Here is a 22789-nt window from a genome sequence, read left to right as displayed (position 1 = left end):
ACTGAAGTATCATTTTCAAAAGGTTTCTTTGCTAAGACAGCAAGACGGATTGAGAGCTGGTTGAAAGGAAAGGTCCAGCAAGCTATACTTAATGGCAGTAAATCTTTATGAAGATTGTGTACCACATAGCTGGGAACTGGGACTTAATCCTACTTAACATATTTATTATTATAGGAACTTGGAAGATGAAACTAATTGCATTCCTTCAAAATTTACAGATAACACAAAGACAAGAGGAAATCATCAAGGATTTAGGACACAGTGGAGGATTTAACAAAGTTGCAAACGGATTTGATAAAGTTTGGGGAAATGTTTGGACAGCTAAGAGATGATTTTCAGTGGTGTGATAAGTAAGGTGATGCATATTGGAAGAGTTGACAAAATGTAAAATGATCAATCCATGTGTTAACCATGGCAGAGGAAGAAAGGATTTAAATTTGGTGGGGGAAATACCACCTGGGTTGGGTCACAGTGCATGGCTTTCAGCAAAGAAAACTGGGAGTGTGTTAGGCTTGCACACCAACACTATAGTGATGGGCCCACTAAAAATAAAATTGGATGGAGGGATAGCTAAGTGATATGTGTTAATTTAAAATAAATAATAACAATGATAAATTATATTTTCTACACAAAGCCTGTAAAGACCATATCTGGAGTATTATGTACAGTCGCTGTGTGCCCCAGGACTTCATTAACTCAGAGTGAAGGTTGAACATCAGTGCCTACAGCATCACGTGTATCTTGATCTATACCTCTGAATACCAGGAAATACAGAGTTATTGTACACACCAATCCTGCCCCAAAATCTTAATCCTGCCAAACAGCACTGGGGATACACTACAACTAGGTTTCATAAAAACTGCCCTGTAATAAGCAGATGCAAGGAATGACTCAGTAAATGTGTCATTTCAGGCAGTGGGCTGTGACCTACAGCATCATGCATTTCACTTATCTGTGTGGACTCCAGTTGCCTTTCACTGTTTTAGGGACAGCTGAATTGGTTGGTATAAGCTTCCTTGCAGCAGCTTGCCACAATTCACACTGCAATATGAGAAGAGGTGCATCGGCACCCAAAGGGATCATGGATACAAAGAGGGGCACAACAGTCTATTCTTGCTATGGCAATAGGTAGGCATGGGTGTCACCTTTGCTAAAATGTAGCAAGTTAGCCTCTCTAACCCCCCCTCCTGTTTCCCTTGGATGGTGATGGACACACTAAATAATGGCACTGTAGGGCAAATTCCTCTCTTAGTTAAACTGATGTCAATTCACAGTAACTCCAGTGAAATGAAGCGACCCCAGTGAAGTAAAGCATAGCTACTCCAGATTTACATCAAGGTAGTTGAGAGGAGAATTTGGCCCAATATCTCAAGACACTGCTGTTCAGTCAATATACTTCTTCCTCCTTCCTTCCCATTACAACTCTGCTTCTTAGACTTATAACCTAGTCCTATATATTTAATTCCAAAGATGGTATCTGTATTTTTCAAACTATTTAAGTCACTTTGGATAGTATATATGATTTTGAGCTTTGGTTAATTAACTCTTAAATGGTTGATTATTAAAGAGAGATTTTGATTTTCAGAGCACATGTTAACTGTAGAATTAGGGACATAGGTTCACAAACTAGCTGTGTGCACTAATTGGATTTTCAAAATTTTAACTGAATTGCTAGTACAAGTGAAACTAATAGTGTTTTTGTTGATAGTGAGGTTGGGAGGGTGTTGTTTTTTGCAGATTCTATTGCACACTAGCATTACAGTAAGTTTGAAAATCATTACTATGTACATCCTTTATCTTTGTTTACATTAATTATTTACTTAAGTACACAATGCTGAAATTTCACTTGTACGCTAACTAAGAAAATAGATAGCCCGTCCCAGACCACTTGTTCATTCTGCTCTTCTCCACAAAACAGAATGGGTGCTTTAGTGTCATGAACAGTAAGTAACTCCTTATGAAATTACCTATTTTGCTTGTAACACCTTGTTTTTTTAATGTAGCCCTACAGCTAAAGAGAGGGAGTGCTTAAACAATAGTGCTCTTACCTTTCTCGTCCATATTAAAGCTGGATGAGATGCCATCTGTGTCACTAACAGCTACAGAATAGGTTCCCAAATCCATTTTATCAGGATTTTTGAAGTACAGCTTAGAACTAAAGAAATCATTAAAACATATAATATAGTTAGTGGTTTTGTCACAAGTGGGCAAAGTTTTACAAGAACAAACTTCTCGTGCCTTTACACAAGGTTGCAGAACTTACTGCTCTCCAGTTGTTTCAGCAATAAACTTATCAGAATCATTAATTTCTTCATAGGATTTACACCAAGTAAAATCTGATACTTCTGTAATTTCTGGGCAATCGAAAGCTAGGTAAATATTGCCTTCTTCATCCACTCCTGAAGTAATTTCCTTGGTTCCTGCAAAATAAGAATCAATTTATAAACACAGCAGTCAAGAAATTGCATTTATTCCTCAAGGCCCCAATTCAGCAAAGCACTTAAGCACATGCTTACATCCATCCTTCTTCAGCAATAGGTCTTAAGCATTTGCTTAAATGGTTTGCTGAATAGGGATGGACTTTAGCATATTCTCATCTTTAAGCATGTGTTGAAGTGATATGCTTAACTTACTAGAATGGGTTTCTTATAAACATACAAAGAAACAGAGTGCTTAGTGAGATACTAAGCTATGAAATTAAACTGACTATAAATTTGAAAAGTAAACTAGTAACAAACTATAACAAATAAACTACATTATTTAAAAATTCTTTCAGTGTTAACAATCAGCATGCTAAGTTGTGCCTCTCATCCTCAAATTAGGCAATACCTTACGATAAGAGGAAACTCACTGAAATCAATGAGAGTAGCTGTTCAGTAAAGTACTACTCAGTGTGAGAAAGGATGGCAAAATTTGGCCTTATTATTTAGCAACCTGGTAACAAAATGTTTAGGTTATTTTTAAATACACTTGTACATAGTACAGATCCTTTCAACATCTACCACAGTAGATAGCATTAACAATGATTGTTCATAATTAGATTTAACAGATAAGGCAGTACTTAAAAACTTTCTGGTTGCTTTAGATAACTAAATAAGATTTGCAGTTAGCTAACCTTAGCATTTGTAGTGATCAAGGTATTTCCCTCAGTAAATAAAAGAAAGTACAAGGACACTCTCCCAATACTTTGATAACTATCAGTAGATATGGTTATCTTCAGTAAAGTTTTTCAATACTACAACTATACTATCCTTAGTTCTTGAAGAATGCTATCCTGAGAACTATACTGAGTTCTTGAAGTACTTTTTTTCAGCTACAATATTGTTTACACCATTTTCTAAATTATATCAACATTTTAGAAGTATGGGAGATAACATAATTTAGTTCATACCTGGTCTTGCCTGGACAAACACTGGTTCAGAAATATCAGATGACTTGCCTATACCGGCTTTATTCACTGCGCAGACTTTGAAAACATAGGTTTTGCCTTCATGTAAATCATTGACCTTGAAAAGGACATAAAGTGAAGTATGTGTTATCTATATAAATTTGTATAATTGAGTAATAAGGATTTGTTAGCAGAAGTCCAAGGGTGATATGCTGGCCCCATTGAAGTTAATTGTAAAACTTATATTCAATTCAGTGGGGCCAAGTTTTCTTCCTTGGTCACTTTTTCACTGAAACAACAACTACAATAACCTTGTGGCAAATGAAGTGTTACCTTTAAGTAACAGTGTGAAATTGTTTTTTCATTAACTGTGACCCACTCTTCTGAATCCTCTTCTTTATAGTTCACAAAATACCCAGTAATAGGACTGTTGCCACTGTACAGAGGAGCTTTCCACAGAAGTACGAGTGATGTATTCCTAACTTCACAAAACGTCAGATCATAGGCAGGTCCTAAAACATTTTGAATATAGAAAAATTAGTCAAGATTAGTATAATTTAATTTTTTGTTTGGTTTGGCTTGGTTTCAATTTAGAATTCTTTAGAAAAAGAAGTTGTACATATTGCTATCCTTTCCCAGGTTAAAGTGTTTATGTCTCCTTCCTCCCATAGTTGTACACTGTACAACCTCCCTTAGGCAAAAGTAACATTAGTATTCCAAAGCACACATTGTTAGCTGGATCCCAGTAGTTTCACTTTGAGGTTAGATTATTCATCTAGAAAAATCCATGCACTCTAAAATATTCTGAGGAGGGATAGATGCTCCTTTTTATTGCTGTTTTAATTCACTATTCCAATTTGAAGCTGCTCCATGGAGTTTGGAATCAAATTGGTGACTAAGCATCAATACTTCCATTTTCAGTTTTGTTGTTTCTATTTTATTAGTAAGCATGAAACAGGAGGAGAAACATGGCCAAATCCAGTGCCCACTGAAGTCAATGGGAGTCTTTGCATGTACTTTAATGGGCTACGGATCAGACTCTATATGCATTGACAGAAGACCAGTTTTCAGTTTGAGGAGGCATGGAGATAGCCCTAAAGAAAGGGAATTCAAGAGGACATTTAGACAAAGAACTATTAAAATTGTAGGCACTCAAATACTCAACACCTCAGGCCGTGTATGTGTGGTTTTGTGTCTTTATGTATTGACCGCTTATATTCTCACCACCACATTTTCTTTTTCTTTCACTGAAATTGTTCTGGTGCCACACAACTTATCACATTTCTTTAAACACAAAAATGTTCAAACTCAGTTTTATTAACAGAATACAAAACCATAATCACATCAGTTTATTACACAGACCAAACCTACAACAGTAATACAATTACGCTCCATTCCAGCTGACTTTCAATAATGATGATAACCAACATGAAATTCTATAGTGTATATGGTTCTGCAGACATGCATAAGGGTATCATTAGAGAGCAATAAAGGAGAGATTGTCCATTAGACATAAAATATGGAACACAGGATTGGAAGGATCCTCCTTGGACATCAGGTCCAGTCCCCTGCTATCACAGGCAACCCTGACATACAATCCCATTCATAAATTTACTAGTATGTTTTCTTTATAAACCTTTGCACCTGTTTCAGACCAGTGAGTGCAGATAATAGATTTCTCATGTAAATGTAAGGCTGGGATTGTAAAAGGAACCTAAAGGATCTGACATTTGATACCTAACTGTCTTATGAGGTTTTGAAAATCTTAACCTAAATGTCTATATGGCCAAAGATAATTACATTTCCTGTAAGTAGATGTATTTGCTAAAGTCCTAAAAGGTGGGGAAAAAAATGTAGCGTGGGATTTGATGAAGTGGACTCTATACTATTAGTAGACAGTGGGATCTTTCACTGCTTTAATTCATATAGAATAATTAATTAGCTAACATTGTTAACTCGCAGAGGCTCACAGATATACCTAAGACTGGTGTGCTTCAGGGGAAAAAAAATGGACACCAGCCATTCCCTAGACATGGAAGTGGAACTCGGTCAGTCACACCAAAAACCTTGCATTGAGTTCTGGCTTATCTGTAGAAGCACCTCTCACTTCAACATGTGAAAGAGCACTTCCAATATTCAAATCAATCACAAGTATGTGGGTAGGCATGTACATTGTTCTTAAATTTCTTTATGTAATAAGGGTAAAAGGCTCAGACTCTCACTCCATTTTAATTAAAATCACACTTCCTCCATTTGGTTGTTGCTAAGCCATTTTCTAACACTACTTTCGAAGAGGTTTGGAGAACATTTTAACAGCTTCTTTCTGTCAGGAAGAAATGTAATGCCACTTAGTCAGTTAACTGCATAATGAGAACAATGTAATGAGATTGTGGAGTGCAAAACGTCAAGCGGTTCATCATGGAAATGAAAGCTATTCTCTCCTCATTTCCTGCAGATACCTTTTATTTTATTTTTAGATATAAACTCAAAAGTGCAAATTGCTTGCTTGTTCACACCCCATGTAATTCTATTGACTTTGTGGAAAGTTTCAGAGGGTGTAAATCAGTGCAGTACTTGGCCCATTCAGAAGAGTAACTGCCCTCTTGATGTCATGTTGATCCTAAGTATTTACACAAGGATACGAAAATGTGAAAATCTCACAAGTGATAATGGACAGCAGGTCAAATTCTCTTACTTACACCATTGCAACATCATAGAAGCCAACAGTTAGGACTTGTATAATTCAAAGGAGAATTTAGCTAAATGTTTCTTATTCCAGGTCAAAGTTATTTGCCTATAAAATAAAAAGAAACATAAAATTCTCCTCGGACTTCCACCCCCATTAAGCCACACAGAAGTCAGCGAGAACTTTCATCTAGTATTAGGCAAACCAGTTTAAATTTTCTCAGAGAAAATTAACCCAATAAGGCATTTTGTGCAGGAAGCAGACATGAATAGATCCACTGAAGTCAATGGGACCGCTCATGAAGGAAAGAGCTACTCAGTGTGACCGAGGGCATCAAAATGTGGCCTTTACTAAAGAACCTGATATTAAATAAAATTGGAGTTAAAATTATTCCTCTGAATGCTCCCGAATAAGAGCCAAAGAAGTACTTCTTTTTACAGTCCTACATGGTTTATGCATTTGAGACCTGGGAATCCTAGACTGGTAACATTACCTGATTAAAATTTTTTTAAAGTGAATTTAGTGCTTGTGATTAACAATCCTGAAGTCTGAAACTTGAGAAGGATGGAGAGCAAAACTGCAGATTTCCTCGCAATTCTTTGCCAGTGGGCCATAACACTTAGGGATTTTATCTCTGTGCTAGTTTAGGGACCAACCCAACTCCCAGTGAGGTGATTGGGAAGAGTCTAGGGTTACTTCTACACTACCATAAAAAACCCACAGCACCAAGTGTCAGAACGCAGGCCAATTGACAGAGGCTTGTGGGGATCCAGCTGTGGGGCTCAAAATTGCTGTGTAGATGTTCCCGCTCGGGCTATGAAACCCAGCGAGTGGGGAGGGTCTCAGAGCTCAGACTGCAGCCCGAACAGCCTGCTATTTTCAGCCCCACAGCATGAGCCCGGTGAGCCTGATTCAGTTGACTAGGTCTCTGAGACTCAGTACCATGGTTTCTTTGTAGTATAGGCTTACCCTGACTGACTTCAGTGGGAGCTAGATCATTCCCTTAGTCTTTGCTAGGCACTGCCACTAGCCTTTCTAGTAGTGGCTTGTTTCCTGTCAGCCTATTTATAAACTGCCTTATTAGAGATCACCTACTTGTTGGGACTGCCAGTAATGGGTGCAAATGTAAATATGTATATTGCGATATGGATATCGGTTCACTTGCAAATGACTGGAGGCATCAATTCATTTCACACATGACACTGAGAAACCATCCAGTTGCAATGACTTTTGTTCACCACCAATCAGAGTTCGATTCAGACCTTGTAGGGACATGCTTCATACCACCTGAGCCATCCAATCCACTCACAGTGTATCAGCAAACTTAGTCCACTTCTAGTTTAGCATTCTGAAAAATCAGACACATCTTACTGAAGCAATTTGACAAGCACCCTTGTTAGAAAATGACACCTTCCACATATAGTCACGTTGGGATTTTAAATTGACTGTGTGGCAAGGAATTTACATTACACTGAATATCATGAGGAACTAATAGACTTACCAGGTTCTGGCATGGTCCAGGCTTTACATATAAAGTGCTCGCTGGGATCTGAGGGGAGGCCTATGCCAGCCATGTTTGTAGCAGCGACTTTGAATTCGTAGAAGGAGTTTTCTGTCAAATCCTCTACCTTTTCAGAGCAGCCAAGGACAATTTAATGTAGATGAAAATGCATTACTTTTTTTTCAAAGCTTTAGAAATTTAACAATGATAATATACATTCATTCATGCATTGATTTAATCATTATTAAGCACCATGGATTGTACAAGGAAGTAAAATAAAATCATGCTCCAAGGATCTTACAGTCTAAACAAGACAGCTCACATAGGCACAGCCCTCGCCACTCCACTATCAGACCTAGTATTGCCCCTCACAGACACCACTTTGAGTGCAGTTCCTCCCATTCCCCCCTCTTGCTGAAGTGGGAACTACATTTCTGCAGCCCTGGAAAAGGTGGAGCTTATTGTGACCTCATGACTGGCCAGCTACTCAAGTCAGCAAATAAGGGGATCATCTCCACCACCTATGCCCACTCTCTACCCTTCTGCCCCTCTCCCCACCCAGTTGCTCACAAGGGAAAATATCTGAAGAGCCAGTGCTGTGTTCTGTCAGAGCCAAGATCTACACAGGTCTTATGTGACTGAGAAGGGGGTGTTAGGACAGATCTACACTATCGCTTAAGTCGCTGTAAATTATGTCGCTCAGGAGTGTGAAAAAAAAGACACCCCCCTGAGCAACGCAAGTTACAGCAACATAAGCGCTGTCCGCGCAGGCGCTGTGTTGGCTGGATATGTTCAATGCCCCCTGCTCCGTCCGCTTTGGCCAGTGATGCCAACTTTCTTTTAATTGTTAGCTCTCACGCACACATCTCTGTGTCTTCCATGCTGGCTCCTGTGCATGAAACACCCTTCATGAACTCATCAGCAAGGCTATTACCACCTTTGCATTCAAATCTTTCCTAAAGACTCACTCCTGCTGTGAGGCTTATGGGGAAACTAGATGACTCACACTGATAATTTTGAGGAGTATTTGGGAATAATTTATAAATTACAGTTTCATAGAGTTCAAGGGACTATTAGACCATCTAGTCTGATCCCCTGTATAACACAGGCCACTACATTCCACCCAGTTACCCTTATATGGAGACCAGTATCTCGGGTTCGATAAAGCATTTCAGTCCTCAGGGGATTAAACCTTGCATGCCACAGGCAGAGAAGAGGAGAGACTGAGCTACCACCAATGCCTGACTCCCCTGCCATGGCAGGGAATTGATTAGGTGAGACATGCCCACATGATCCTAGCAGATGATCCATGTCCCACAATGAAAGAAGGCAACCCCCCATCTCCAGGTTCCTGCCCATCAGGCATGGTGGAAAGTTTCCTCCAGTCCTGAAATGGGGCAAGCAGCCTGACTCCTGAGCATGTGAGCAAGCACCAGCCAGGGATCTGAGAAAGATGATTCTCTGTAACATCTCGGAGCACAGGCTCATCCCTTCTGATGCCTTATCTCCAGTTGTACCCAATCCTTGGTGCCGCAAATGGAAGAAATTTTGAAAAATAAAGATGTATTTATTTATACAAACATAAATTATTACTTGATATTACCCAAACATGTGGTGAAGCACCACCTTCACTACTGAATTGTTGTATTCCTTCCACCCAATCTCTCTCTTTGTCTTCAGATTGCAAAAGCCTGAATCATGCTCTCTTCTCTGTTTTGGAAGCACCTCATACATTATAAATAAATAAATTATATCCCCTCTGTTGCTCTACAGAAACTGGAAGGGTCTGCACTGGAAGCAGTTTGCTCTGCACTGGAAGCGGGGTCAGAGGCAAAGTGGAAGGATATGCTTATCTTTTTAGTTGAGGGCAAAGATCTACAGGAACGACAGCCTGTCCCCTTTCATCTCGGTCCACCTCTGTTCTCATTCTAGGTCTCCCACGCTACAGGCAGCATAGTAGTCTGCCCAGCCACATGCCTCTGCTCTTCCACTATATGTTAAAGACACAGTGGGTGGGTGGGGTAGCACTTATCACTGCAGCATAACGTAGGACACCCTTTTAGATCACAAGTTATTTTGCTTTGAATAGGAAATGTGCTTCAACGCCATTCCTCAAACCTTCCTCATCCAACCAGCCATACCTCTCTAGGTACATGGAGGCACTGTATCAAACTGCATTGCTACCTTTCTCCTCCACAGGCCTCTCCACTTCAGCTCTCAAGTTTGTCACATTTTGTTCCCTTCCACAACATACAGTTTTTTAACATCCTTTTTTAAGTAGTGCCCCTCCAAACAAATAAAACTTTTCAAGAGTAAAATAATACCAACCGTATAAATTCTCTCCTTGACAGGGGAAGAATTGACTTCATGCCAGTTATGATGATGAGCCTCCCTCTTATCTATGTAATAACCAAGGACTGGCGATCCTCCACTGAACTTTGGCAGTTTCCAACCAAGAGTCATCGAGTGACCATCACAGTTAAGGAGTGTGATGCCATAAGGATGTGATGGACAGGCTATAAGAAAATAATCATATTGAGTATTAGAGCAGCATTCAAAACACAGCAGCATAGAGGAAATACCGTCATTTTCCCTCTTCTGTTCTATAGCATACAGCTACAGGTTACCGCATCTAGACAATGGTTTGTAAGGATTGTAATAAAAACTCACTTTGGGATAACTTGGACAAGTCGGTGGTGAACAACAGAGAGCAAGTAAGAGCCACTTTGCCAAGAGAGTTTTTGCTGCTGTGTTTGCCCTAGTATTATCAGATTTTGCATTCCTTGGCAACAGTGCCAACAATGCAAGTTATAAAATGGCTGGAATGGAACAGAAGGCTGTCTGGATAAACACCTTCCTAATATGCTGAACTGTTCAAATTGGTGCAAGGAAGTCTCGCTCAACATTAAAGGGTCTTTAGCAGTGTGGCTGTTAATGAAAATACTTCCTGACCAAGAATTCTGAAATCTTCTAGCATGTACTTCGAACTGAGGTTGCTATGTGCACTGCTATGAGCTCTGTTAAGATGCCACAAGCCTCGCCTTTTGGAGAGAAGAAGAATGTCCTTCATGAAGAAAGTCCTGCTAAAAGCAGGAGCAGACATACCTCCAGAGTTTGCAAGAGGGTTTGTGAGATTGTTTTCCTGTGCTGCTTGTTCCACCTATTCAATAGGTGCAGTACGCACCTCCCCAGCACTGTCCTGCATTTGCCATCTATGATCATAACGTTGGCTAAAGGTGCCCCTTCCCGGACCTGGAGTGCTATAGGTAGTTCTAGCTGGGTTCCCTCCCTTTGAGCTCCCCAGAGCATTTCAACTGAACTATTGGGTCTTCCTGAATGGAATTGGGCCCATCACATTTAAAAGACAAGAAAAATCTACCTGGGGCTCTTGATATAGTCTCTGCTTGTAAAGCTGTATAGTGATCAGCATGAAGTACTGACAGCGATCAGCAAAGACAGACATCAGTCTTTTTCAAATATGGATGAAGCCCCAAAGCATCATTCACAGGCAGTCATAACAAAGCATGTGAAACGTACCTCAACAAATGTCTCAGCACCTCAGAGTGGGTCTCGCTTTTGTTAAACAATCTGGGCTTTCCTGCTATTGCCATTTCAAGTTCAACAGAGTGAGCAACAGTGAACTCTTCCAAACAAAATGCATCAATCCATAAGGACCCTATCCTGCAAACACCCACACATGTGAGTCACTTCAGCTAGGTGAGGACTCCCATTAAGTTCCTGATTCGGACTGCTGATGTGGATAAGAACTACACACCGGCATAAGCGTTTGCACGATTGGGCCATAAAACTGTGCAGTGTTTGAGGATGCACCCCCATGCAACCCACAACTTCAAATGAAATGTAATGACAAAGACCAAAAAAAAAATCTGTGATTTTTATTTATTTACTAAGTTTTAATTTTCCAGCTAAGTGATTGCAATGGTGTCTCAGAAAAGATGCTGCAAAGTTAAAAAGTGCGGGTGTATTAGAATCTAAAGGTAAACAAATATAAACTTTGCTACTACCTACCGAAGTGAGATACACTGCCTCCTAAAACAATCAAATAAAATAGATTTTTCAATAATAAAACATCAAAGGTTAAGAAAAAAAGGCTTCTAACATAGATTATCAACTTCAAATCTTTTAAAAGATTATTTCTGAAAGCTATTTTATTGTCCTTCCTCTACACCTTTGAAAGAGAACACGTTCAAATATTTAAATGAAAGTTTTTCTTACTGAAACCATACACTACTAATCAAACTGATTCTCCAAGTGCAGGACTTTTTTGTTACTTTTCATTCAAGTCTAAAGTCTGTGAATGCAAGGGAGGAACCAATGGCAGAATAGAAATGAGAGACTACAGTTTATCTGTGTGTGTTTGTGTGTGTGTGTGCACGCATTATGGCCTGCGGAGCCATTATGCCCTCCAATAAGCATATACAATGCCTGTTGAAGCCAGTGGAGCTTTGTACATGTAACTAAGGGCATAACTGGATTGCTTTTAGATTGAGGCTTTGCTTGCAGAATGCTGGAGGATGCTGATTTCCCCAGCTCTATTTTGTATGAAAAGGAAATCTGGATTTCCATCAAACCTACTGATCCAATTGTGACAGTTAGTAGCTGACCGAGCGCTCTGACACTTAAGCATTAATTAACTCCACCAGGAAAGGCCTAATGGAGGAGGAAAGTACTTAATTGCCTAAGCGGACTGGGATTTTCCGAGGTAAAAAGCTAATTATCCCACCGGGTGGGGAGGCTAGTTAAAAGCACCGGAAGGCAGCACAAAGGAAAAGGTTAGCAAAGCCCTGAAGAAACAGGATCTCAGGATGGTGAGAGTTTTTCCTCTTTCAGGAAAAAGGGCTGAGGATTAAGAAAAGCTGTAAACAGACTTGCTGTATATGACTCTGATGGTGGTTTAGTGAGGGTAACAAATAAATGAATAAATAATAATTAACTACAAGGTATGCAAGGGTATTTGTGAGGGACAGGAGTGGAATTTGCCCTGGCTGTTACAGCAATCAAAGAGTTTTCTGTTGGGTGTAATAACAGCCATACCTTGAAACTCTTCTTTGTGGGCCAGATTGACTAGTCTGCTGATTTGCCCTAAATGAGCATTAGAAATCTGTCACAGGCTAGTTTATCCAAAGATATATACATATATGCTTTGCATCACTAAAGCAGCCAGGGCATAGGGGTGAATCTAGGCCTATATTTCTAAAATGTCTTTCATAAACAACTTTATTTTCTCTTCTTTTTTTTTTCACACTGCCTGCCCAGAAGCTAGGTGCATGATAAAAAACTTTTACACAGACTAATGTTCCATGGCTGAAAAATGAGACCATAAGAGTTAGTGGATATCAAAATTTTAACACCTGAAAAGCAGAGCTGCATTGAACCAGACTTACTAAGGGCTGCCTGTACTGTTATAGGTTCGGACTCTTGAGAATTTTCGCTGATTCCCACAGCATTCGCAGCTTTCACACGGAAGATGTAATTTTCTCCGGTAGTCAGACCATGAACGACAAACCTGATTTAAAAACGAAAAACAAAAAAACCCAATGCATCATATATGTGTTTTTCACTTGAAAGAATCTGTTAAGGCTACATGATTTAATGTTTAATGATTTAATGTTATGTGCTTTCACTGGAAAGCCCTGGCATTTGTAGCATTGTGATGATGGATAAAAGTGAGTTCAGCACCTTGAGTGCTTTACAAAGTAGGATACATCCTATTAAAAACACAACCCTGTGTTTAATACAACACTGTGGATAGGTGTGGTGCAGCAGAGTGTAGTGGAAGGGCTATTTGGCTGGGAGTCAGGAAATATGAATACTATGCTTGGCTCTGCCACTGTCCTACTTTGTGACTTCAAGCAATCCATGCTGTGCCACTGTCTTCTCTCCTAACTTTGTCTAGTTAGGCTATAATCTGTGGAAGGGACTGTCTCCCACTATGTGTTTGTACAGTAGCTAACACAATAGGGTCCCAGTCTTGGATGGGGCTGTAGATGCTACTGTACTAGATCTAATACAATTATGACATTGCAGGATTTTTGCAGTATATGGTTCTTTCCTTTGTGGTGTTCCAGCTCCTTTGATCACATCCTCAAGAAATAGTCCCATTTTTATTAAAAGAGGCAACTTCTTGATGAGATGATCAAAGGATGTCAAAGAATACAAAGTCACTGCCAATTAATAGTTTGCCACATACAGTAGACCAGTATACATAGGCGCAAACATGCTATAATTAACCTGTACAGGCTTTGCAATTGGTGAATGATTCTAATAGAAAGAGCCTGCCTGGAGGAATTCTAGTGGTAATTGTTAGAGATGACTGTCACAAAGGAGGCAATCTGAAAAGTCACCCAACAGAGAGTAAAAATTGGAAAGGATTAGTGTTACATGCATATGGGATCAAAAACTATAGAAATCATTTTCCAAAAGACTGCTTCCATAACTGGAAGTCAGGTTATACACAGGCAGCCTTAAAGAGGCCTTTGTAAATATGTTTTTTATCAGTCTCCAAAAGCAAAAGCCACTTACTGAACGTGGGATGGACATAGGTTTCTGACAGAAGGGTGGGATATATTATTAGAGATGGTCAGAAATGCCTTTTCCCTCCAGAAAAAAATGTCAATGAAAATGAAAAATTTTTGCTCAACCCATCTGATTTTTTTTTTTTTTTTTTTCAATTTTCAAGTTTTTGGGTGCTTGGTGATAATCCAAAAAAAAATTCATCAAAGCTGGATATTTCCTATAAAAACTTGCATTTCTACAAAATAGGCATTTTTCATAGAAAATGTTTTGTTAGAAAGTTTCCAACCATTTCTATACAGTATATTAATATGCAATAGATTTCAAAATATATGGGTACACAGAGGTATTATCAGTACCTATTATACTTAATAGGTTTATGATTACAAGGTTCCCAGTGATTTGTTCCCACCACAGAAGTGTCAATATAGTAGCCAAACAGATCTTCTTCATGTTTTGGCTTGTCCCACTGTACTACAACCGATGTTTTTGTATTTCTTGTTGCCAGTACACGACCAGGGGAAGATGGGACACCTATGCAAAACAGAGATGTTAAATGTTCACTGGATTTATAGTAATGGATATATAAACAAGTAGCAACTAATTTAAGTAAGTACAGCATTGTATACTTTCCAGTATTTAGATCTGACTAGCTGTGGCTTTTCTCATTAATTTTGTTATATAATACATTGGCATGCTTCTTGTACTGTAAGTAATTTAGATGTCTGGCTATTCTCATTACATATTGCTTTATTGATTTTACTTACATTTATAAAGTAGTCTCACTTAAAGTTTCTTCTCTTTGAAGGAGTCTCTCAGTATGAGAACGAACCTTTGTCCTTACAATGAAGAATACTAGCATTTCTCAAATCAGTAAAAATGTTTTAAATGCACCCACTATAGTATTATTGAACCTATTGGAAGCAAATGAAACTTCCAAAAGTACGAAAAGTTACAAAAGTCAAAGACAGTAAGAAAAACTACTTTCAAGGCAACTGATAAGGCCCTGATTCAGGAAAGCATTACCATTCATTACAGCAATTAAGCACATGATTCAAGTTAAGCAAGTGCTTAACTGAACTTAGTTAAATGGGAATGGATTCCCTGAATATGGATAGACTGAAACCCTGAATAGGGTCCTGAATATATTCATTGTAGGATGAAATTCACCTCCACTGAAGGTCTGCACAAGGCCTATGCACCAAGTAACGCCCACTTGAGTCCTCAAAATAGGATTTACATGGGACATAAGTGGTTCACGGAGGGGAGTTTTACAGGAGTAAATTGCACGCAGCAGTGAATAATCAAAAGACATAGATCACAAAGCTATATAAGTAAGAGGATCAAGTAATTGTAGCAAGCAGCACAAAACTAAAGAAAGATGAAGGACAATATTTGTGGTCTGTTAGTATTTAAATATAATGATGATACCTTACATTTACACAGTACTGAAGCTTAAATGATAGGAAGGCTGACCATAGGTTCCAGCTCAGGTAATTAAATTCTGCCTACTTAAAATGTTCTTGCAGTTTCAATTAAAATGGTATCTTTCACTTCCTGTCCCAAATTGTCACCATGCCATATTCAGTGATTCCTAGATAGGGCTGATTTTTAGAGTTGGGTGAAGTAAATCCAATGTTTTTTTAGAGGGGTAGCCGTGTTAGTTTGTATACAGCAAAAACAATGAGAGTTCTGTAGCACTTTAAAGACTAAGAAATTTAATTTCAGCAGGCATAAGCTTTGTATATTTGCTGTATTATTTCTACCAACTGCATCTGAGGAAGTTGGCTGAAGCCCACGAAAGCTTATGCCTGCTGAAATTAAATTTCTTCGTCTTTAAAGTGCTACAGAACTCTCGTTTGGTTTTTTGTGTGTGTGTGTGTGTGTTTTAACCGATCTCAGTGAAGTGTTGTGTGATTTAGAGACATTGAGTTTAAGGCTGGAATCATCTAGGATGACCTCCTGTACATCATCCTACTGGGACAAAACCAGCCAGCACCAACATACTAAATCCAAAAATCAAAATTAGACCATGGTATTACAGCTCACAGGACACTAGATTATTTTGAGCCACAGGCAGAGAATAGAAAGGACCAGAAGGACCTGAAGCCCCAGTAATGGTAGAGAAATGATTTAAATATTTTATGTTTATAAAGGAGGTATAAATCAAAGCTACTATAAAAGTACAAATACAAAATATTTTGTATTTCATCCTGAATGCTCTCAAATTACCTTACAGATGGTGGACTGAATTTTTAAAACCCTGGTTGATATAAGTCATTATCTATACTGTGGCATATCATATAATATAGCTATTTCTTATTCTTTAGTAAATATATTGAAATACTGTGATATCTGAGTTCCATAATGTGGCAACTGGGGCTTTCTGTTTGTGACCATTGATAAACTACATACACAACCACGCTTTTGAACACAGTGGGTAACTGTCCCCTAAATTTCTATATCCATCTATACAATTTAGGTGAATTTTGAAAAGTAGCCACTATGTGTGCAGATATATCTCCAACTCTCACTGAAATGCAGTCACCTGTGAAAAACAGGAATTCTGCAGCAGAAACAATCCTCAAGAGGGTTACTAGGATGGAAAGGCTATTTTATCTAACTGAAACTACAGGGAAATTTAGCTAGTCTATAATTACTTAAGCTGGGTCTGGCTAAGGCACCTAGTCCTACTTTTGCAAAAATCCACATCAATAAACTACTGTTGATAAATTAATTTCAGTTGGTCAACAGTTTAACACTTCCAGTACTCAGCAAAAAGAGATGCAATAGTTATGCAGAATCCTAAATGCTACACAAATATGGCATGTTGGTCTTTCTTGATTCCTTGTGAAATTCTTAAATACACAGATGTAAATACAATTCAATTTGATTATAACGCATGCTTTAATTTTTTAGAAGTATAGTTAATTTGCATTTTTTTAAAGTATCACTGGAATTTACTATGCTGTCTTACCAATGGTCTCCTGCGCTTGAATTGGTGGTGTTATTTCAGAAGGCTCACTAATACCATGCTTGTTTGCTGACAAAACTCGGAAAACGTATGATTTTCCTTCTGCAAGATCAAACACTGCATAGCGAGGAGATCTCACTGCAACTTGGGCATTGACTCTTTGCCAGCTTCCACTGCCAACCATAGACTACCAAAAAATAAAGGTGATGATTACTTCAGAATTGTTAAAACAAAAAATGGGCATGTTGAATACGTTCCTGAATCTGATGTAAGAAATTAAAACAGAGAATAGTATTGAATGACTCATACTCATACACGCACTTACTTGAGTTCCATATGCCTACCTGTCTGTGTTTGCTTATCTGTCTAGGCATTTATATTATGCAAAGCACTATGGTATCTGAGCTCTTTAGTTAAGGACTAGATTGTGGTATTTGCATGTCCAACAGGGCCCCCCTGTTGCAGTGGCGAAAGTAGTTAGTGACATCTTTTATGGAATGCAACATAAACCCTACATGGCTATGTACCTCAGTTGGCTGTTGGGAGAGGGGGAGGCAGGAGCAAACCCATAGCTTCACCTACTCCTTGTCCACTCCCCTCCCCCCCGGTTGCTCCCACAGTGACCATCTCCGGTGCAGCCCCTACAATCACTTGAGCACCCAGCGCTCAGTAGCAATGCAAGTAGCCCCAGTACAGACTCTGTAGAAGGGCTGGGGGATTTCTTACTCCCTACCGCACTTTTGCTCACCATATAGTGTCAGGACACAACCAGACCGTACATTCTTCTAGACTTTCATAAAATGACCAAACTAGTTTTGAGTAATTCAGTAGAATATTTGCTGAGTTTTGTGACAGAGGTGGCAATTTCCTGCTATATCCTGGATAGACCTTACTGAGTTCAGTTAGATGTTACTATATTCAGTTGATGTATCACTGTGGCCCATGGATTTTGTGGGGAGAGAAAGCACAGCCCTCCAGAAACTAAGAACGGGGCGGGGGGAGGGGGGTGATTTGGCAACTCACTCAGGTTGTAACACCTCCCAAGAGGCACCACCACTTGGAGAGACTTGCATATACTGGTTCAAACTGGATTCTCTAGAGACCAGCAAACAAAGGACTTTTGGATAAATAACCTGGAGTTTAAACTGACTCTGGGTCTTCCTTCTGATCCAGCAAATAGACAAGACTTTCTGTCCAAGAGGAAGGGCTGGAAGGTCTGACACTGACCTGAGCCCTTGTTGGAGTTCAGGTGATCTCTGGTAAGCTTATTAGCATGCCTGTAGGTTCTTTTATAGTTTTTAGTGTTTTCTCTGTAATGCTTTTACCTTAAGAATATATGTGCCTGCTTAGAAAGAGCTGTGTGGTGACTTAAGTGTGGGCAATTACATTCTTTATAGCCTCTGAAGAGAAAAGGAGAGCAGGGCTAGTTAGGAAATCTAACTTTGCTGTGGAATTCACAGTGTCAGCAGAGACCTTAGCAACCTGGAAATATCCTGGTCAGGAGAGAGAACAATTCATGTCTCTGTCCAAGAGAAGTAATGGCTGAGGAGTCAGAAGCCTGAGAGTGGTTGCCCTTGGTGGACCCTAGAGGGGGAACATATGTACAGTTTCCCTGAACTGTGACAAGTTCAACTACTGCCTTTATTGCATATAGAAGAGAGCCCAGACAATGCTCCAAAAAGCAAGCACTCAGAGAACTCTTCTCTCCATTAGTTTCTTAAAATAAACTGTTGACTCAAAATAAACCAAATCATGGATTATTTCAGTGGCTTTAGGAAAACTGAATTGTCCAACAGACTGCTTGAGTAAAACCACCTTAGCACATACAAACATAGGTGCATAAATGTGAATTTTTCATGAGATTATATGCATAGAAGATTTAAGAAGAAAAACTACTTAGACTGTAAACTCCTTTGAGCCTAAATAGTCTTCCATGAATATTTGGAAAACACCTTGTATATAATGGGCACGGCCATAAGTGAATAAATAAAATAAATAAATAATATAAAGGTAAAATACCTCAAATCTACCTCCTTCCTAACTCCTCTGCGAACAGAGGAGAGGCAAACAGAAGGAGTTTGCCTGGGATCTGTCCGAGAGGAGCCCAGGTGAGTGCTATGTGAGGGGAGCTGTGTTGTGTGCTAGAGGGGTGAGTATCTGAGAGACCATTTGTGTGACTGGTGCAAGTTACAGCTGACTGTGTGTGTGATTGTGACTGGTGCAGTTACAGGCACTGTTTGGCAGTTGACCGTGTGTGTGATTGATTGATTGATTGATTGATTGATTGATTGATTGATTGATTGATTGATTTATTGATTGAAAAGTGTGAATTGGGAGTGCTTTGTTCCAGGTGGGCCTTGAGTGGTTGATTGCAGAGGGAGGCACTGAGGTGGGGCAACTGCTTCGAGTCAGCAGCCTTATAAGAAGCAGCCAGTTGCGAACCAAGTGAGCTGCAAACAGAGGAGAGGCAAACAGAAGGAGTTTGCCTGGGAGTCCGCATGGGGGGAGAGCCCACAGCGGGTTTTTGCCTTTCAGACTTTGCTGAGCAGTAAATACAGCATATGAAGAGGCTCTCAGAGGAAAGATATGGAAAGTAAACAATCTGCTGCTGTCACCTGCACTGGAGGTGCTATGTTTGTCTTCCTCCCACAGGATAGAGGCGACTTCATCTGTACAAAGTGCAGGCTGGTTTCCATATTGGAAGAGAAGGTTAAAGGACTAGGGACCCAAGCATCAACTCTGCGTTGCATTAAAGAAAATGAAGTCTTTCTCGACTGAAGACATGATTTGCTACTGCAGGCACAGTGTGTGGAAAATTCAGAGAAGGCAGTGCAGTGGAAACTGAAGAACGGGGAAGAAAATTGGCAGCATGTGACCTCCCGAAGAAAGAGCACCTACATGCCCACCATGCAGATAGAGGTAAGGAATCGTTTTCAGGCTCTCCGCACAGGTACTATAGCGGAGAACGATTTGGAAGACTCATCTGAGGGAATGGATCAGAAGGAGACCCTGTTGATCAGAAGGCAAGGGATGGATTGTCCTAGGGATGGGGGTTCCACGACCACCACTCCCAAGAAGAAGAGAAGGGTGATGGTGGTCGGGGACTCCCTCCTAAGGGGGACGGAGTCATCCATATGCCGTCTGGACTGGTAAACTAAAGAAGTGTGCTGCTTGCCTGGAGCTAGGATTCAGGATGTGACGGAGAGACTGCCAAGACTCATCAAGTCCTCAGACCGCTAACCCTTCCTACTTCTCCACGTGGGCACCAATGACACTGCCAAGAACGATCTTGAGTGGATCACTGTGGACTATGTGGCTCTCGGAAGAAGGATAAAGGAGTTTGAAGTGCAAGTGGTGTTCTCATCCATCCTTCCTGTTGAATGAAAAGGCCCAGGTAGGGACCGTCGCATTGCGGAAGTAAATGCATGGTTACGCAGGTGGTGTTGGAGAGAGGGCTTTGGATTCTTTGATCATGGGATGTTGTTCCAGGAAGAAGGATTACTAGGAAGAGACGGGATTCACCTAACAAAGACAGGGAAGCGTATCTTTGTGGACAGGGTGGCTAACCTACTGAGGAGGGCTTTAAACTAGGTTCGATGGGGGACGGAGAACTAAGACCGAAGGTAAGTGGGGAAGTGGGACACCACAAGGAAGCAGAAGGAGGAGGATGCATGAGGGGAGGCCTCCCGATTCATACTGAGAAAGTAGGGCAATCGGCTAGTTATCTCAAGTACCTATATACAAATGCAAGAAGCCTGGGAAACAAGCAGGAAGAACTGGAAGTCCTGGCACAGTCAAGAAACTACGATATGATTGGAATAACTGAGACTTGGTGGAGTAACTCGCACAACTGGAGCACTGTCATGGATGGGTATAAACTGTTCAGGAAGGACAGGTGGGGTGAAAGGGTGGAGGAGTTGCACTGTATGTAAGAGAGCACTATGATTGCTCTGAGCTACAGTATGAAACTGGAGATAAGCCAGTTGAGTGTCTCTGGGTTAAGCTTAGAAGCAAGAATAAGGGTGATATCGTGGTGGGTGTCTGTTACAGACCATCAGACCAGGAGGACGAGATGAGGCTTTCTTCAGTCAACTAGGGAAAGTTTCCAGTTCACAGGACGTGATTCTCATGGGGGACTTCAATCATCCTGACATCTGCTGGAAGAGCAATACAGCAGAGCACAAACAATCCAGGAAGTTTTTGGATAGTGTTGCAGACAACTTCCTGGTGCAAGTGCTGGAGCAACCAACTAGGGGCCGTGCTTCTCTTGACCTGCTGCTTACAAACAGGGAAGATTTGGTAGGGGAAGTAGAAGTGGGTGGCAACCTAGGCAGCAGTGACCATGAGATGGTCGAGTTCAGGATCCTAACAAAAGGAAGAAAGGAGAACAGCAGGATACAGACCATGGACTTCAGAAAAGCAGACTTTGACTCCCTCAGGGAGCTGATGGGCAGGATCTCCTGGGAGGCTAATATGAGGGGAAAAGGAATCCAAGAGAGCTGGCTGTATTTTAAAGAAACCTTATTGAGGGCACAGGAACAAACCACCCCGATGTGCAGAAAGAATAGCAAATATGGTAGGCGTCCAGCTTGGCTTAACAAAGAAGTCTTTGGTGAACTTAAACACAAAAAAAGAACCTTACAAGAAGTGAAAGCTTGGTCGGAAAACTAGGGAGGAGTATAAAAATGCTGCTCGAACATGCAGGAATGAAATCAGGAAGGCCAAAGCACAATTGGAGTTGCAGCTAGCAAGGGACGTGAAGGGGAACAAGAGTTTCTACAGGTATGTTACCAACAAGAGGAAGATTACAGAAAGTGTGGGCCCCTTACAGAATGGGGGAGGCAACCTAGTGACAGAGGATGTGGAGAAAGCTGAGGTACTCAATGCCTTTTTTGCCTCTGTCTTCACAGACAAGGTCAGCTCCCAGACTACTGCACTAGGCGGCACAGAATGGGAAGGAGGTGAACATCCCGCAGTGCTGAAGGAACAGGTCCAAGACTATTTAGAAAGATTGGGCATACACAAGTCCATGGGGCCAGATGCAATGCACCCAATGGTGCTGAGGGAGTTGGCTGATGTGATGTCAGAGCCATTGGCTATTATCTTTGAAAGCTCGTGGCAATTGGGGGAGGTCCCTGACTGGAAAAAAGCAAATATAGTGCCCATCTTCAAGAAAGGGAGGAAAGAGGATCCAGGGAACTACAGACCCATCAGCCTCACCTCAATCCCTGGAAAAATCATGAAGCAGGTCCTCAAGGAATCCATTTTAAGGCACTTGGAAGAGAGGAGGTGATCAGGAACGGTCAACATGGATTCACCAAGGGAAAGTCATGCCTGACCAACCTGATTGCTTTCTATGAAGAGGTGACGGGCTCTGTGGATGTGGGGAAAGTGGTGGACGAGATATACCTTGACTTTAGCAAAGCTTTTGATAGGGTCTCTCACAGTATTCTTATCAGCAAGTTAAAGAAGTATGGGTTGGATGAATGGACTATAAAATGGATAGAGAACTGGCTAGAGCATAGGGCTCCATGTCTAGCTGGCATCCGGTCACAAGAGGAGGGCCCCAGGGGTCGGTGTTAGGGCCGGTTTTGTTCAACATCTTCATTAATGATCAAGAGGATGGGGTAGATTGCACCCTCAGCAAGTTTTCAGATGACACTAAGCTAGGGGGAGTAGTAGGTATCCTGGAAGGTAGGGGTAGGA

General features: G+C 40.6%; 1 protein-coding gene across 4 annotated transcripts in view; it reads right to left on the bottom strand.

Moving 5' to 3' along the window:
* MYOM2 (myomesin 2) overlaps nt 1–22789 on the bottom strand; it is a 146232-nt gene that overhangs the window by 80085 nt on the left and 43358 nt on the right. For 3 of the 4 annotated variants that reach the window (XM_067558437.1, XM_067558440.1, XM_067558436.1), the window contains exons 15-24: nt 17087–17270; nt 14469–14643; nt 12981–13102; nt 11605–11625; nt 9904–10091; nt 7576–7702; nt 3722–3900; nt 3392–3506; nt 2264–2420; nt 2049–2155 (exon numbers count right to left, since the gene is read on the bottom strand). In XM_067558437.1, coding sequence (XP_067414538.1) covers nt 2049–2155; nt 2264–2420; nt 3392–3506; nt 3722–3900; nt 7576–7702; nt 9904–10091; nt 11605–11625; nt 12981–13102; nt 14469–14643; nt 17087–17270 — 1375 coding nt within the window. The remainder of the gene's footprint in view (nt 1–2048; nt 2156–2263; nt 2421–3391; nt 3507–3721; nt 3901–7575; nt 7703–9903; nt 10092–11604; nt 11626–12980; nt 13103–14468; nt 14644–17086; nt 17271–22789) is intronic. The other variant, XM_067558438.1, reaches the window with a different exon arrangement.

The sequence above is a fragment of the Emydura macquarii genome, unplaced genomic scaffold, assembly GCF_026122565.2.
Source record: "Emydura macquarii macquarii isolate MOO-44397 ecotype Brisbane River unplaced genomic scaffold, CSIRO-AGI_Emac_v2 contig_2063, whole genome shotgun sequence".
In the NCBI taxonomy this organism is placed as follows: Eukaryota; Metazoa; Chordata; order Testudines; family Chelidae; genus Emydura; species Emydura macquarii.
The sequence above is the reverse complement of the archived record's forward strand: the minus strand, read 5'-3'. Positions and strand labels throughout refer to the sequence as shown.